The sequence below is a fragment of the Numenius arquata genome, chromosome 3, assembly GCF_964106895.1.
Source record: "Numenius arquata chromosome 3, bNumArq3.hap1.1, whole genome shotgun sequence".
NCBI lineage: Eukaryota > Metazoa > Chordata > Aves > Charadriiformes > Scolopacidae > Numenius > Numenius arquata.
This window is the reverse complement of record NC_133578.1, coordinates 65,498,365-65,514,653: the sequence shown is the minus strand read 5'-3', so window position 1 is coordinate 65,514,653 and position 16,289 is coordinate 65,498,365. Positions and strand designations below refer to the sequence as shown.

At 41.1% G+C, this 16,289-nt stretch overlaps 1 protein-coding gene across 1 annotated transcript in view; it reads right to left on the bottom strand.

The window, feature by feature from the left end:
• Positions 1–16,289, bottom strand: part of FER1L6 (fer-1 like family member 6) — a 67,575-nt gene that overhangs the window by 5,875 nt on the left and 45,411 nt on the right. The window contains exons 30-39 of the mRNA XM_074145992.1: positions 15,622–15,753; positions 14,469–14,594; positions 13,817–13,944; positions 11,333–11,503; positions 10,057–10,217; positions 7,022–7,164; positions 6,339–6,427; positions 4,508–4,606; positions 1,879–2,120; positions 1,371–1,534 (exon numbers count right to left, since the gene is read on the bottom strand). Coding sequence (XP_074002093.1) covers positions 1,371–1,534; positions 1,879–2,120; positions 4,508–4,606; positions 6,339–6,427; positions 7,022–7,164; positions 10,057–10,217; positions 11,333–11,503; positions 13,817–13,944; positions 14,469–14,594; positions 15,622–15,753 — 1,455 coding nt within the window. The remainder of the gene's footprint in view (positions 1–1,370; positions 1,535–1,878; positions 2,121–4,507; positions 4,607–6,338; positions 6,428–7,021; positions 7,165–10,056; positions 10,218–11,332; positions 11,504–13,816; positions 13,945–14,468; positions 14,595–15,621; positions 15,754–16,289) is intronic.

Below are 16,289 nucleotides of genomic sequence, written 5' to 3'. Positions count from 1 at the left end.
GCAATGAACTTGAAGATGGCAATTTTTATTAAAGCATTCTTCTTCTTGGAAGGGACAGAAATATGAAGAAAGGGTGATTTTTAGGAAAACTCTTGAAGGGTCAGTGAAAGTCTAGAGAGGCAGGTAGATCCCCTAAAAAAGGGCCAAAGCAGGTGAATTTGTGGAGGGCTATACTACAGGAAGGTAGCTTGTAGCTCTTGGTCTGTGTCCTTGCAGGAATCTGGACAGACCTAACAAGGCTCCAACCACACTAATCCCAGAACTGGGCTGCAGAGATGCCTAGGTTCTGGTCCAAGGTCCCAAAGAGCTCTGTGGTCAAGTGAGCACATCAACTTGGGTTTTCCTTCACTAGTTTACACAGCTCTGCTTCATGCGATATTTCATGTAGACATGCACCAAAGACCACGTGCAGAGTTAACTATTAGGATGTACTTCATGTGCAGATACATGCACTCCACCTAGGAAACAGCGGAGCAGAGCTGTCTTTCATTTACACAGAGGATCCCTATACTGCTGTAACAGCACAAAGGAGCCTTAAAGACAGTGAAAAATGGAGAAGTTGTGTTAAGCACTGAGAATTTCAGTATAGCTCCAGATTATACACAGAATCACTACTACATTATGAAGAGAAGCTGCAGAAGAAAACCCTGATATAAATCTCACTCACTGCTGAGTGAGATTTACACCCTGTTGACAAGCCTTGTTACTCTAGAGGCTTCAGGTAAATGAAAATTTGTGTGGCAGCATTTATATTCTTCTTAGGAGGATACTTCTAATATAACAAGTCTTGTAGAGTCTGGGGGAAGCTCTCACTGTTCTTTGCACTCTATACCAATTGTATCCTGCCACTAAACCAAAAAAAGGAAGGTTTAATGAGCACACTCTAGCAGGAAGAGGGCTCTGTGGTCCTTCTAATTGAGATGTGTCACTAGCAAGGAGAATAATGGTAGACTCCAAAATCTGTTCCTTCACCCTGTTTGAAGTGAGAAATAAATAGAAAATAAAAAAATAAATATATAAAAAATAAAAAATATATAAATAAATAAATAAGCTGATGAGATTCCTCCAGGATTTTCTCAGATGATACAACGTTGGCTGGAAGCACCTGATTTTCCACTCTACCAATCCAGTGTGCTGGGAGATGTACAGTAGAAGAAAGCAAAGAAAAAATACAAAGAGCTCTGACTGCCTGGGATTACGGGAACCAAATTTATGGGGGATCACTGAAGCATTTGGAGGAACCCTATGGACTGCCAGTGGTGATTGTTCTTCAGATACCATACCCAAAATTAGCATCTATCTGTCTCAGGACCTCAGCAGAGCAATATCAGCCCCAAAGAAAAGCTGTTCTTCTGTAGTGAGCTGCCTACCGTGAGCTCCCCAGCCTTGATGAAAGGCCACCAGCCTCTGACGCGCTTCTGCTGAAATATGGATATCTTGTTTTCTTCACTTGCTGCCGTGACCATGCCTAGGTCACATCTCTTGGCTGTCTTTGCTGCTCGAGGGAACCCATTCAGGTTCAATTCAAGAGTGCCTGGAGGGAGAAGTAACGTGACAACACTCAGAGACCAGACAGATGTGAACTCATTCAAACAGCAGCTTCCAAATGAGATACATGGAGCAATGCAGCAGCTTGGGCCCAAGCTTCATAGCTGGGGATCTCCCTGTACTGTCAACCATCCATTTGTATTGCCCTGGCATCATCTCATCCAAGTTCCTAATTATTCCCTCTCCAAGAAATGTATACATTTGCAACGTGGTGCCTCAGAGAAAGAGAAGCAAAAGTTGGGTCTCAGACACCACTCTGTACATACTTCTACAAAATATAGGTCTGGTAAGACCTCAGGTGAAGTTTGGGCAGATCCATTGCATACTTACCCAAGAAATCATCTGAAGAGAGTCTTTCAAAGTCCCACACCTGAAGCACCAGCTCAGCAGGTACTTTGCGCTCTGTCTTTTCCAAGGAAAATATGTTTTCTCTTTTACTAACCACCATTTGTTTCTCTGCTGGGAGATAGTAGAACGGGAACACAAAGCGCCAGTTGAAGTTGCCCTCTCCTGTTAAGGAGTTGTAATGTACGTCCGTCTCCTGCTTGTCCTCTTCCAGGCCCTTTATCCACCTATGGCAAGCAGATAGTGGAATACGCTGCTGTCACCCAAGTAGCTGGAGTTGTGGTTGTTGTTATTCTGTTACAGGTATGATAATTTACTAATTCCTCCCTAACCAGTGCGAGGTAATACCGTTCAAGACTGTGACACACAGTGGCAGCCCTGGCTCAGGGACCTCTGAGCCATGGCACAGGCTACAGCAATGGCCTGCATTTTTGAGAGTGTGAATGTGATTTTTATTTAGATTAGACCCCAGAATACCAGTTGGCCATTTACTGTTGGCTAAGATGTCTGTCTTCTTCAGGAGAGGCAAAGACAACATCAGTTATTTATCCACTACTAATCAACCTGTATTCATGTTGTGCCACACTAATAAATTCTGTGTCGATGTCCTAAGATTGATTTAAGTTCTCAGTATTAGAGTCTAAATTGTTTGTGGTTGCTGTTTGGGGGTATAAACATGGCATAAGTATGGCTGAAGAAGTCTCTCTGGTTTTAATTGTGATTTCCTCTTGGTTTCTGCTACACTGTGTGCAGCATCTGATGTGCAATGCTATGTTACAAAAGGACAATGCTTTCCTAAACATAATCTTCTCTTCTGAAGAGTTCCACTGAGGTAATGATCTGGCTAGGTATGTTTTAGTTCTGAAGATGATTTATCACAGCTTGAGTAAAGATTAGCATTTTTGTGCTGCATCCAAAGAGTGCCTTTTCCCCTGCAAACCCCATTATTTCAAAAATGAACTGGGAAAAAAAGTAACAATCCCGAGCATGGCACTGCCCCCAGTGCACATCCATGCCCAGTGACAGATTCAGCACCAAGTGCACTGTCTGAACATAATGAGATTTGGGTCTTCATTATTAAGGCGCAGACACAAGAAGTCACCCTCTCCTGGCTTTCCCTGTCAGACCACTCTGGCATAGATAGTGATGTCCTCGTGTTACCACACAGCTCAGTACAAAGGCTGGCTCCCTACTTAGTTCCTCAATTTCACACTCTCAGAGCTACTCTGCTACTGCTCTGAACACTTTAGTTTATTGCTAAGTTGGATATATCTGTGTGAATAGCAGTGATTTCAGAGTAGCTGTTCTCAGGGAACTGCAAGGGGAGGTTTGCTCAGCCACAGTGTGCAATGACTGCACTTGCAGCACACTGGGGGCCATATAGCTGTATTAGTGCCTCCTTCACCTGGGCTAATATCGCCTGCTCCAAAGGAGTGGAACCAGTCCTGGTGCCCCACACAGCTTGGTCAGAGCAAACACAAGTTTCCCTGGTAAAATGCATATAGATATACCCTACACAAGAGTAAGAGCTGCTACCAGACTGCCCTGTCCTTATGCTTACTTTGGATTTTGTATTATGTTCACATGATTTTCAGAATCTGCAAAGTGGAAAAAATCCTCCTTTCTCTGCTCCATCAGCCCCAGTGCTGCCTCCTCCAGATCTTTGTATCTGGTCAGTGGCAATACTGCAACAGGTTTCTAGGAAAACTCATTTTTCCATGTGCCTAGTGCTCCACAAATTCTGATTTTTCCAGGACTCTACAAAGACACAATTCATGCTGGCATATTAATCTCACTCTCTAGTAGTGGAAACACACCAAGAAATCTAAGACCAGTCTCTCACCTGAGATTTCCAGTACTTCCTACTGCCACTTACTTAGGCCATAGTTTCCCCCACCCCTCTCTGGTACCTGCTCAGAAGCAGACAGCGCAAAGCAGAACCCCAAATAGGTGAGTAATTTTAAGAAGTAATCTGTTACAATCTCAGGAAAGAGCGAGTTTGAGTGTCAATCTCACCTTTCACTCTCTCTCTTTTCATTTTATTTATGTGAAATCCTTCCCATTTACTGATTATCCCAGTAACATCTCTGAAGCTGTGACAGGCATTTTGTCTGCAGCAGAAAGGAGATGGAGAATGAGCCTACATGACGTTCTCCCCAGCATGGCCATGGTCATTCACCCACACATGCTCCCCACGTGAGGTTAGAAAATAATTCCCATAGAAATAGCCTGGAAAACACCAGATTTCTTGGTTCTAATGTGATCATAATTCCATTTTCTCTGATGATTTCATACATCTCAGCATCTGTGTAAGCACTAACAGTTCAAATTCTTTAAGTGTTTGATCATTTTGCTAAACTGTGGACTTGGTTCTCTTCTTATGACAAATCTGTCTGAGCAGAAGGCAAGGACTACTGTCATTTTAAAGTTACTTGACTTTAAGAGGGAAAGAAGGGGGGGAAAAAAAGCAGATGAGTAATTTGGGCAGGCATTTAGACCAAAGTGCCAAAGTCACAGAAATAGCTTATCGGATATTCTCACAATGTAATTTTTTCGTCTGCTTTTTGAGTGAAATATTACTTGTCCATTTCAAGACAAGTCCTGAAAAACTTACCCTTTTACATAGATATCACTTGATTTTTGCCCTGTAAAGATGTTTTCATCTTCTAAAATTACATCCTCTGTATTCCAGATTATTACCCTCAGTTCATAGCTGAAAAAGAAAAGAAAGGCCTGTGTATATTCAAGCTCTGGTCAGACACTAATGTAACTCTCTATCCAATCATGCTTTTATAAAGTGAGAAATGTTGTATTTGTGCAAAACTCTTAAAGTAGCATCAGCTTCAGGCCCCTTCTGTTTATAAGAGAGTCTAGTGATAGAGTAGGGATGGTGGCTCCTCTCAGCTCTTGGAGCATGTGGGAAGACATCGGGGTCACTGCCGCCTTCAGAGGGATGGAAAATTCCTTGCTTTTTATGTGCCTGTTCCTTTTCAATTCTCTCACGAAAATGCTGCAGTCAAATAAGGCAAAGTTGATCTGAGCAACATCAGAGCAGCCTCCAAGACAGTGAGCAGCTTGCTAATAAAAAGCAGAGCTCCTTGGGAGGTGCTTTTCAGAAGAAATGCCTAAAAACATTGTATTTGGTGCAATCCAGTGCATTAAAAGGGAAGAGAATCACTGCTTAGAGATATTTTCATTTAAGCAAGTGCAATCATCTTCAGAAGCAACAATAAGAAGTAAAGCTTTCCCATCCTTTCCACTCCCTGTATACAGACATTTATGATGGTCTTCCAAAGCTCTAGAAGCTTGAACTGAAATACAGATGTTGCAAGTGACATAAAAAAATGATACTCAAAAACTTGTGTGTGCCTTGAGACACTGGGAAAAGGTTCTTCACTGAGAGGGTGGTTGGTCACTGCACCCCAGGGAAGTGGTTGTGGCACCAAACCTGTCAGAGTTCAAGGAGTTCATGTATGCATTTGGCAAAATGTCTAACTCATGTTTGCTTACTTACTTGCTTTCTCATAATTAATGGTTTGAAAATATTTTTCTCTACTTTTGTAGACTACAAAAATGGCAGCAACACTTTGCTTCTGTGGGTGTGATTAGTTTTAAATTTTTGGGGCTTGGAAAATGCTTGTTGTTAAGGTTCGTTTCAGAAAGTTCTGGTCTGAAGAGAGTATTGTTACATAGACTCTTATTTTCGTCAAATCTTGGCTTTTGTAAAAGGAAAGGAAAAGAAACACAGTTTTATTACTTTGTTTCTTGTTCAAACATAAATAATACAGGAATAGTACCGGATGCTGCTTCAGACATAAAATTCTCAGGAAAGGCCTTGTTAAAATATTGGAATAAAGCTGATGCAAAGTGGGCCGAGAGCTATGTGTGATGTTGCATATAAAGTAGCATAAGTATCTGTCTGAAATTTGAGAGATGGTTATTCCAAATGTATCTTTGTCTGTTGCTGCTTTATGCGTTTCTTGATCTTTGAACCAAGTGCTGGAAATCCAATAGATGCAATACTATTCCATCAGATTAAAGATCTCAACCAGGGTCAAGTATGTTATCCCACTGAAATAGGTAATAAAACTAGAATTACCTCTTTCAGCTCAACAACTGGATGATATCGGAATTATTAAGGGACCCTTGTCTCTAGCCACCTGCAATCTCTACATGAAAAAGCAGTATCTTTCTAAAAGAGGTGTGCGGTAGCCCTGATGCAAAAATCACCAACAGTTCAGTTCTTGAGTTGTTTAATGGAGGAGACTTAATGTTGTTTAATGGAGATGCTCTCTTTTAACTTGAAGCCATGTGAAGCTAAACTTTTCTCAGGATCACAGAAGTTTGTTGTGACAGTTCTTTTATAGTTCTTTCCAGAAGCTTAAGAAAGTCTCAGTCTTTGAAGACTTATGCCACTGTGCTGGGAGGAAAGCATAAACTCTTACCCTTTGGGTTTTCTTGGTGAAATGTCTACTGGGGGTCCTGGCAGAGGCATATCTTTAGGAAACATGTCAACCCACATCTGTACACGACCCTTGGGGAAAAAAAAAAAAAAAAAAGATAAACATCTCAATAACCCTATTTGCTATCTTAGAGAGACTTTAAAAAGCTTTAAAAGTAGTTTTGATAGCCAAAACTACTGCTTCCTCTATGAGCAAGCAGCTCATTATCATGTAACTATGATTTTATCTATTAACTTACTATACAATATATTTTTTTCATACACATACTCTATCAATCTTGCAGGAATTTGATGAAGTTGGAATTGAGACTAGCCATTGGCAACTTCAAGGTAAAAGTCCATATAAAAATAGTACACAATGAAAGGGAAAAAAGAACAGAAGTCCAAAAACAAGCACAAGAGTTTGTGTTAACTTAATCAACTAATAAAATTAAAAGAATGAAAATATGCAGCTTCTCCTTGTGTGGGCACTGTGTATTTAGGGAACTGGCTGTATATGTGCATGTGTGACAATTTCCAGGTTGATACTGTACAAAGGCTCATGTATGATCTAACACTTGGATGTTGTCTCTGCAAGTTTGCAGATACAAATAGAAACCACAGTAACTGGAGGAAAGGAAAACTGCTCCTGGATCTACCATCACCACCATCTCTGAGCTGCTCTACCTGTTCCATGCCTGGCTTATCCTTATGGTAGAGAGGCCGAGTCTCAATGTGCTCTGGGACCAGTTGGTATCCAGCTCCAGGGATTTCTTCCCAAGCACGTAAAACCTTTAAGGAGAGGTGTTCATACGATTCAACTGGCTCCTCTGTAGGAAAAAAAGAACAAAGAGACCTCAATTATAATTTTGAACCCCTTGGTAATATGTTCAATTAATTATTAAAGATGGTCATTAAAAATCTGCTTGATTTAAAAGGAAGGTTTTATGTATCCCAGCTAAGTAAATAAGGGTCTTGAAATGCATTTAATTCTTGTAAATAAAGGTACTCATGGGGGTAACTATAAGATTAACACTTAGGCAGCAGTTTATCCCTAAAACACAGTGAATCATTTCACTATTACAGCAGCGGTTTCTAATAGTAAGATTGAAGAAACCCATGAACTACTCATTTTACAGAAAATTGCAAATGTAAGGATTTTTTACAGTTCACGACAGACAAGGAGACTTGGATTTTGATGGAGCTGAGAGCAAATATGCACTAGGAGTTATATCTACACCTCATTTTGCCTTGTGATGGCAGCAGCAAAGACCCCCATGGAAAACTGAATCACACCTTGAGGGAAGAGGGCTGAAGTTGAAGAACATTTCTCCTTCTGACCAACTCAGCTTGGCCACTGGAGGAAGTGAGACCCCAAAGGGCACATCAAGGAAGCATCAGTGTTAATATTAGAGGTAGGGTGGATATTGGAAAGCAGGGAAAGCCTTTTGAGCTCTTGAGCCCCTCTCTCCTCCCTTTTTGTGTGGGCTCCACATGAAAGGAACCCTGATTTTTGAAGAGAGACGTTTCCTAGATCAGGAGAAAAGTACCTAAGTGAGAAGAAGTTAAGAGTTCATTGTGTCAGCAAGCAGTTATCACTTTTCTCACAGTATTGCTATCCTTGAGTTGCTGGCAGGTGACAAAAGGTTTGGTTTGGATTTAACCAGTAGGTAGTAAAACCTTCCTAGTGGCTCAGAGAGGAAGGAAGGATGACCCTGTGGTTATGAGTCCTGGTTCCCTTTTGTGCACTGACGTGTTTGAGATGTGATGTATTTCATCTAATTTCCCTAGCTAAAAGCAAGGTCTTTAGCCTGAGCTACTCAGTCAAGCAACCTCAGTGGCAAGCAGGACAGATTGTCCCATGATAACCTAAGCCCTCTCTCAAGCACCTTTTTAAAGATTGTTTTCACCCTCTGAAGATGCATATTTCTTCCCACTGGTGACAGGTATTTCTAGACCATCTGGGAGTAGACAACTAACCTCTATGCTCCTGGAGCAAAAGTTAAATTATTCTTTCCCTTGAAATTTAAAGCTGGATGTAAGGCATATGTATAATTTTCTCCACCTATAATGTGGAAGTGGTACTGCTCCCCCTCTTCAGTACTCCTCTAGAGCTCGAATCTGTGGTCTTTGTTAGTTTTACAGACCAAAGATGACCAGCACAGGAACACAGCAGGAAACAAGGGTCCAGATGTAATTGTCAGAACAGCAATCTGGACAAGAATTACGCAGAAGACTATGCTGTAAACTATTTCTTTATAACATGTTGAAAAACTTGTGTACATAAGTACTTTGGACTTTGCCATCTGGTTCTACGTTTCTTTGCTTTTGCCATCTGGTTCTGTATTTCCTTGCTTTTGGTTTCCATCATCTTGTCTGATGGTGGTTTTTCTGAAGCTCATTTTAGTGAACTGGAATTTTTATTGAGAGATCTGTTGCTGTCAGTCTCACTCAATCATCTGCTAGTGAGGAAAACAAACAGCAATACTGGAGTCATAAATCTCTCTCAGACCAAGAAACCAAAAATGGATCAACTCTTTTCCCTTCAGCAGCGCTACCTGAGCAGCCTTCCACTCAACATGCAATCTGTATTTTGTAGCTGCCAAGGTGAATTTGCTCAAAGATGAATAACCACAGATAAGTGAGTAGAGGTTTCCCTACACTGCCACAGTGTCCATTACTGTCTCCAAGACCAGATTCTTTTGTTCCCCTTTGAAAGTCTCCATCCTCACACTTCTTTTCTTTACCTTAAGTATAAACCTGAATCATAGAATGATTTGGGTTGGAAGGGACCTTCAAAGATCATAAAGTCCAACCCCCGTGCCATGGGCAGGGACATCTTTCAGCGACAGCTCTGTCCCACTCCACCCATATGTGACACGGACACTCAACTTCCTGGTAGCTTTGCCCTCTTTTTAATTTGGGAACCCTGAAAGTAAGTTCTGTCTTGACTTCTGGATTCGTGAACACCACAGATACCTGCATTTACACAGAGCTGTGTTAGTGCTTCAGGAGAGCAGTCAGAGTGGTAATAATCAAGAAAACAACAACAACAACAACAAAAACAACAACAAAAAACAAACAAACAAAAAAATAGAGGTGGAAAGCCAAGTAGGTAAGGTAGGACTGGCAGGTAAGTGGCCTGGAACCTAACTGTGATCAAATAGATACTTGTCTGACTTCAAGTAGCTCACTTTACATCTATATTTCCCTTTTCCCTTTTTCTCACTACTTGGGTCTGTCTACACTAGTGTCTCAGTTTAGATAGGGAACATATTTTGGAACCGACTCTCCCAGTAATCCTGATTTCCCATGCTTTGGTTTGCTGTGTGGAGGGGTCTCAGAGTATGCAAGCTGTACTCTTTTCAGATGAAACTAAGCCAGATGTGTTCCAAGAGGATCCCCTGCACTCCAGCCACTCCTGGGTAGCCCATCCTTGGGACCAGGCAGGACCTAGTCCAAAGTACCCCCTAACACCTACTATAGAGATGTCAGGTCATCAACAATAACCGTCTCATCCTACAGAATCTCTGCAAAGAAGTTACAGTAATAGCTAATATAGACACAGACTTCATCACCACAGTTATATAAGTATTTTAAAGCAGAGACAGGTTCCAGTAATGTGACTTTAGAGTGCATAGCACAACAGGGCCCCAGCTACAGCTGGGCAGCCTATTGGTGCTGCTACAGCGCAGCTGAAGACTGACAAACTACTTCCTTACCGTTCTCATCTTCTGTGAAGACTGTCTGTCCTTTAAAGACTTTTGTTCCTACTTGTATCTCCCCTGGCCGCATAAAAGGTCCATCTATTCTGTAGTCCTTACACAGCTTAGTGAGGATTTCGCTTGGCTTGGTTGCATCTCGCCATGCATTGTACCCTTCTCTGCAAGGACGGAACAGAGAGTGGAGAGAAATGGGTGAGGTTTTCCTTCAGCAAAGCTCACTGGCAAATCAGGACTTCCCATGCGGGTTTTAAACTTCATGGCCAGTAGCCCTGAAGTTTGCTAAGCCAAACTTTTCCTTTGAACTGTCCAGCGCTACCTCTTACTTGAGACAACCCTTCTGCCTGCTCAGGTCCTAGGGTAAATCACTCTTTTTCTCTTAAAACCCAGAAGTTTATGCAGCCTTACCCCCAGCTTAGGTAAAGTGGCCCAGCCACCAGAATCTTCCCCAAGAAGAGAAGGACAAGAGCTCTTTCCCTGTTCTAACTAAAGGATTCAATTCTACATGTTCTACCTCCAGGATGACATTTACGGAAGAAGCATTCTGCTGCCCCCACATGCAGAGGAGAAACTGGGATAATCTTGGGACATGCAACAAGGATCTAAAGAAATACCTCATACTGGAGACTGAGCTGTCAAGGGAGCTCTTGGGGTTTGGTCTGTGCTCCTGGATTGCTTTTTTGTTTTATCCACCCTTTGTTTGTAGATAAAATAACAAAACAGTCATAGGAGAAAAATCCCAAACCCTACTCTTCCAGGTTAGTGCCCCAACCCAGGGCAATGGAGTTATTTTAGTTTTAATTTCCCTGCATTAACCTTCATGCAAAATAGCCCTGAGAGTACAGTCGTGTGACTGGGACCAGGAGCTTGGCACCACTGTCCTGCTAGCAGCCCTGCACTGCTCCCGCTCCTCCCAGTGCCACACCAGTCCCACCAGCCTTGCTGCAATCACGCCCCTTGCAGGTCAATAATGGAGAGCAGAATTTAGGACTGTCATAATTTCTCTGACAGATTATTTCCCATATGTTCTGTATGCCTGTCCAAAGGCAGTTTATCAAGCATGTATGTTATACATAGACTATTTACTATCTAAAATACTTGGTAAACAAGTACTGGGGCTGTCAGCTACCCAAAGCTCTTTGGTGACATTTAATTAAAATACCTCCTGTGACACCTTTGTGCCAGAGAAAGCATAATATTTAGCCACATCTGGAATTTCTCCTTCAAATCAATCATTCACTGTGTGCTGCTCTCTGTTGTTTGAAGAGGCACTTACATTTCATATTGACTTTGTAGACCACAGGTAGCTCGATGCCTGCTGTAGAAACGATTTTCCAAATCAATTTTAGTCTCTCCAATGAGATCATCTGTTCCCACGAAGTCATGGTCATAGATCAGGACTGTGAGCAAGGAATCCTTGGGGAATGTAGCTTGGATTTCAAATGATCTACAGCAAAAAAATGAGAACTACCTGCAGTCAAATGAGTTTTGAAGTCTAAAAGACTAAGTTAATGAATACTGTGCAAACAATGTGTAGACAGTGTCTCTTCTAATAAGTAGTGGAAGGTTTTGGGTAGTATCTTTTGTTTTGATGAAATATCTGAACATACTGGAAACACATGGTGCAAAGGTGATATTGAGGTACTGGAGCGGATACAGAGGAGTGCAATGAAGCTGGTGAAGGGCCTGGAGCATAAGTTGTATGAAGAACGATTGAGGGAGCTGGGACTGTTTAGTTTGAGAAAGAGGAGACTGAGGGGTGACCTCGTCACTCTCTATAACTACTTGAAAGGACATTGTAGAGAGGTTGGTGCTGGTCTCTTCTCACAAGCAAATAGCGATAGAACAAGAGGGAATGGCTTCAAGTTGCAACAGGGTAGGTTTAGACTAGACATTAGGAAGAAGTTCTTCACAGCAAGAGTGATCAGACACTGGAATGGGCTGCCTAGGGAGGTGGTTGAGTCACGATCCTTGGATGAGTTTAAGAGTCATTTAGATGTGGTGTTGGGGGATATGGTGTAGGGAAAAACTTGTAGAGTAGGGTAGATGGTTGGACTCAATGATCCCAAGGGTCTTTTCCAACCTGAATGATTCTATGATTCTATGAAATGTATTTTCTTTCTCTTTCTCCTGTTTCCCCACCACCCCCTGTACAGGATTGTTCCTACCTACAGTGGACAGAGCAATGTGACCGAGCTGGTCAGCTGCAGTGCTTTATCCTGTATCCAATACAGGTGGAAGTATGGAAATTACAAGACTAATGGCTTTCAGAGCCCCCAAAAGGGACATCTGAGTCTTTTCTGTTTTCTTCTAAAAGCTCCAGATTACATATTGAATATAGGAATCTTGGGGCATCCAACAAAAGGATCAGGCAAAGTTTTAAAACAAGATACAAAAAAGCATAGATCAGAAGTCCCTTTTCACTCAGTGCATTTTAAAGGGATAGAAATTGTTGTCCTTGAGCTGTTTAGTGAAGCTGAAAGCATAAAAGTGATTTTCAAATGGATTTGACAAATTAGTGGAAGACAGGACACATTCATCAGCACAAGATTGACTCCAGATTTCCCCACAGCACAGGCAAAACTGAGCTTTGCTGCCTGAAAGGCGACTTTTGTCATGTTTCTCAAAGTGGTTAAAGTCAATTTTGTAGCAACTGCAGAGCAGTTTTTGGAGGAGAGAGAGGTTTGGGAAAGCTCTGGGATTGCTAGAGGTTGGTGGTGCTGTGCTGACCAGGGCTTCTAGGATGGCAAGAAGTGGTTACCATGACTGACACTACTGCTATGGAGGAGTTGCTGGGCCAGTCACCCCAGTGTTGCCACTGGCAGCAGCAGCAAGGCTTACCCAAATGAACAGCCCATTCCTAAACTTGTCTAAAACAGACACAGTGGTGATTTCCCATTCCATCTATATGTATCTATAATAGCTGTGCTTTACAGTTTATCATCGTGACAGTTCAGTTGCAACCTCTACTAAGGAAGAGCTTAAATCACAGCAATGGAGATGGCATGCTATGGAGGGACCACTCTGTTCTTGTCTTTCCTCCTTACACTTTTTTTCTTTAAGTCTTTGTTTTTGCATACAGGACTCTGGCCAAGGGGGCCTTTAGTCCAACATAGTGTAGTTTCTAAGTCTTAGTGTTCTTACAGAATAACTCCATCCCAGTTCAAAGCATTTTCAATCTTCTTAAAACAGGGAAAGTTACTGGCAAAAAAATCACAGCCATTAGCATTAACAATATAAGCAAGTATAAAGCAATGATAATACAAAGTTGATGAGTACCGACGTCAACTTTGTATTTCCCCGGGCTCCCTCATTCAGAAGACTGGGTGGTTTCAAAAAACTGGTTTTTTGTCCTAATCCTAAAATTATGAGACTTACTTGGCACTCTATTCATCCTGAAATAGCAACAAAGATTGTGAAATCACACATTACTGTGCTGATATTTATTTCACTTTAAACTTAAAAATTGCATTAATTTGCACAGAGAAGATACTTTGTTGTCTCATTTCCTCTCATGCATCGTTTTGCAAAACCTCTCACAGATTGCATTGCATGATGTGTTTTGACTGGTATGAAAATGAAATAATTTATAATCATACAGGGTGGCACCAATTCTTAACATTTTAACCAGTAGAATAACAAAACATCCAAACAGGCAGAAATCAGCATATAACAAACACTTTGTAATAGTAACAACAACAGTGGTGGCAAGTGATAAAGCAGAAATCACCCCTGAATAAAAAAATAAGCCATCACTGACCTTCCAAAAATTGGGTTTAGCTGCTTGGGGATATAGTTTTCCCGGTCCTTAATTTCTGTGTTGCCCAGTCTCAGCACAATGTAAGGATCTGACTTGCCATCTGGATCAGCTGGGCTGAGGTTAAATGCCTGTTAAGAAGAAAGACGATGTCCTCAAGAAGCTTGGTTAAATACAGCTCGGTCATGCTACAAGACTGTGGGTTTCCTGTCCAGTTATGGGTATTCTGAAAGTGCCTACCACTTTGATTACATGCAATTCACAGCCCTCAAAAAATATGCTCCCATTTTCCCAGTACTGAGAAAGATTTGTTTAGATGTGTGTCATTTTGAAACAACTCTACTGATTAAAACTGGCTGCATTTGCATAATGTGGCTGGAACAGGTTGTCCATACCATGTTAGTTATTTCTCTAGCCCTTTCAGTTTGAACAAGTCATTCTCCAGTCTTGTTGTTTATCATGAGTAATATGTAACTTTTTCTATTCTGAACACCTGTTTTTACAGCATGAAACATTGTCTGAAATACGACTAAAAACATTTCTACCATACAGATGAGGATTTTCAGAGGCTTCACTGCAAAAACACTGAAGGTAAACTGAGTTGAAAAGAAATATCCACGTTATTTTAGGGTTAAAAGAATATCTGTATACTTACTGCCACAATATAAACCCTGATGAGGACTTTGACAGAGTGGTTTGGTGGTATCCCTTGCAGGATGCGGGGCTGCCCTCCATCCAGCAAGCTGCCATCCTCCGGACTTGGGTATATGCAGAAGGAGCCCTGGCAATACACTCTCTTTTATCTCCCTCGAAAACAGATCAAGTGCAATACAAAAACAATCCTTTGAATACAAACAAAATATCATTCATGCAGCCTGCGCTGTAGCACCTACTTATACACAACACATTTTGTGGTGCCACTCAAAGGAAACACAGGCTTCAGTGCACTAAACAATGCCTTTAAAAATGTCTTTGCTCTATAACATAGTACTACCATCACATCTAGGTGACTGCAAGAAGCACTTGCACACTCTCTATTATATTATTTAAAGGACTGACACCTGCAGGTGTTCTGAATCTAGTTTTCTTAGTATTCTAAAAATAATATTTTGCCCTTAACTGTATATTTGCAAATTGATAATTCCACTGAGTTACTTTCACAACTGTGACTGGAATCCAACTGTATTTTTGCAGCCACTATACCACTCACATAAATCAATATTGACTCATGCAGCTGAGTAGCTCATACTGCCTGAAACGAACTAGCAAGTCATTTGAACAGAAATTTGCATTGCAAACTAATTGAGGTATCAATGAGTTTAATCAGTTTCTCTAAACTACAAAGTGCTTGCAATCCTACTATCATTATTCATGCATTGAACTACATTTTCAGATTGCCTAATGGTGCCCTGGATCAGGCTGTGAAATTGTTTCCAACTGGAGTAGCTGTAAGGGCCTCTGTTTAAATTACTGAATATTACATATAAAGTGCTGTAACTGATAGTGCAGTAATGAAGTTGCATTAGCGGAATCTGGGCCACATAATATATCTCTTCTTCCCCTTCTGTGATTTAAAACTTTTTTTTAATTCCTTGTTTCATAACAACAGTGAACACCTGGTGCTGGATGCTGCTTTCATCTACCAGATAATAGGAAAGGAAAAATATGACTCTAGATCCAATAAAAAAGATAACTCTATTTACAACAGACTGTCAATGTCTTTTTCTTTCATCTTTGGTAAGCCTGAAATACGCATAAAAACATAAAGTTTCTAAATTATTACCCACTTAATCAACATTAAAGCTCACCTTAAATTTTCCTATTATTCTGTCTTCAGAGTCAGCATGAACTTCGTCATTAGATTTTCCTCTTAAGAGCTGGAAAGTTTTCACCCAGTCCTCAAAGTTATTAAATTCACTCTCCAAGTCCCCTTCATAAATCTTTGAAAATAGGAGAATGCTTACTTTTTGTGGTGCTGTGAATATATTTATAGTAACTTTTTTATTACAGGATGACTAGAAATCCATTTTGACTCAAAATACAGATTTTAATAAAACCAAGGTTTTGCAAAAGTCCTTGAGGGAAAAAAGTTAATTCCCCACTTAAAACAGGAGCAGGTTCATCCTTAACCAAAGTCCTTCCCAGCTACTGCAACAGTACATTAATGCAGCAGGTAGAAGTGGCTCTAGAAGGGTCAGAATGAACATTTGTAAGCACTAGTGTGGGTGAAAAACAGCGTGGATGTACTGCTCTTTGCTTCTGTTTCCTCTCTGCAATGTGTCTTTGGTGTACAGACCTGTTCTGTTATGTTTGTGTCAGAACATGAGAGCAAAGCAATAAAGTGCTGTGGGGACAGAGCTTTAGGATAGGCAAAAAGACCAAATCATTTTTAAAGGATGGGTATTTTTTCAACACTCTCCCCCTGCAATTTATGAAGTGTTACTCAGTGTGAAATAGAAGGACCTACACTAGTGCC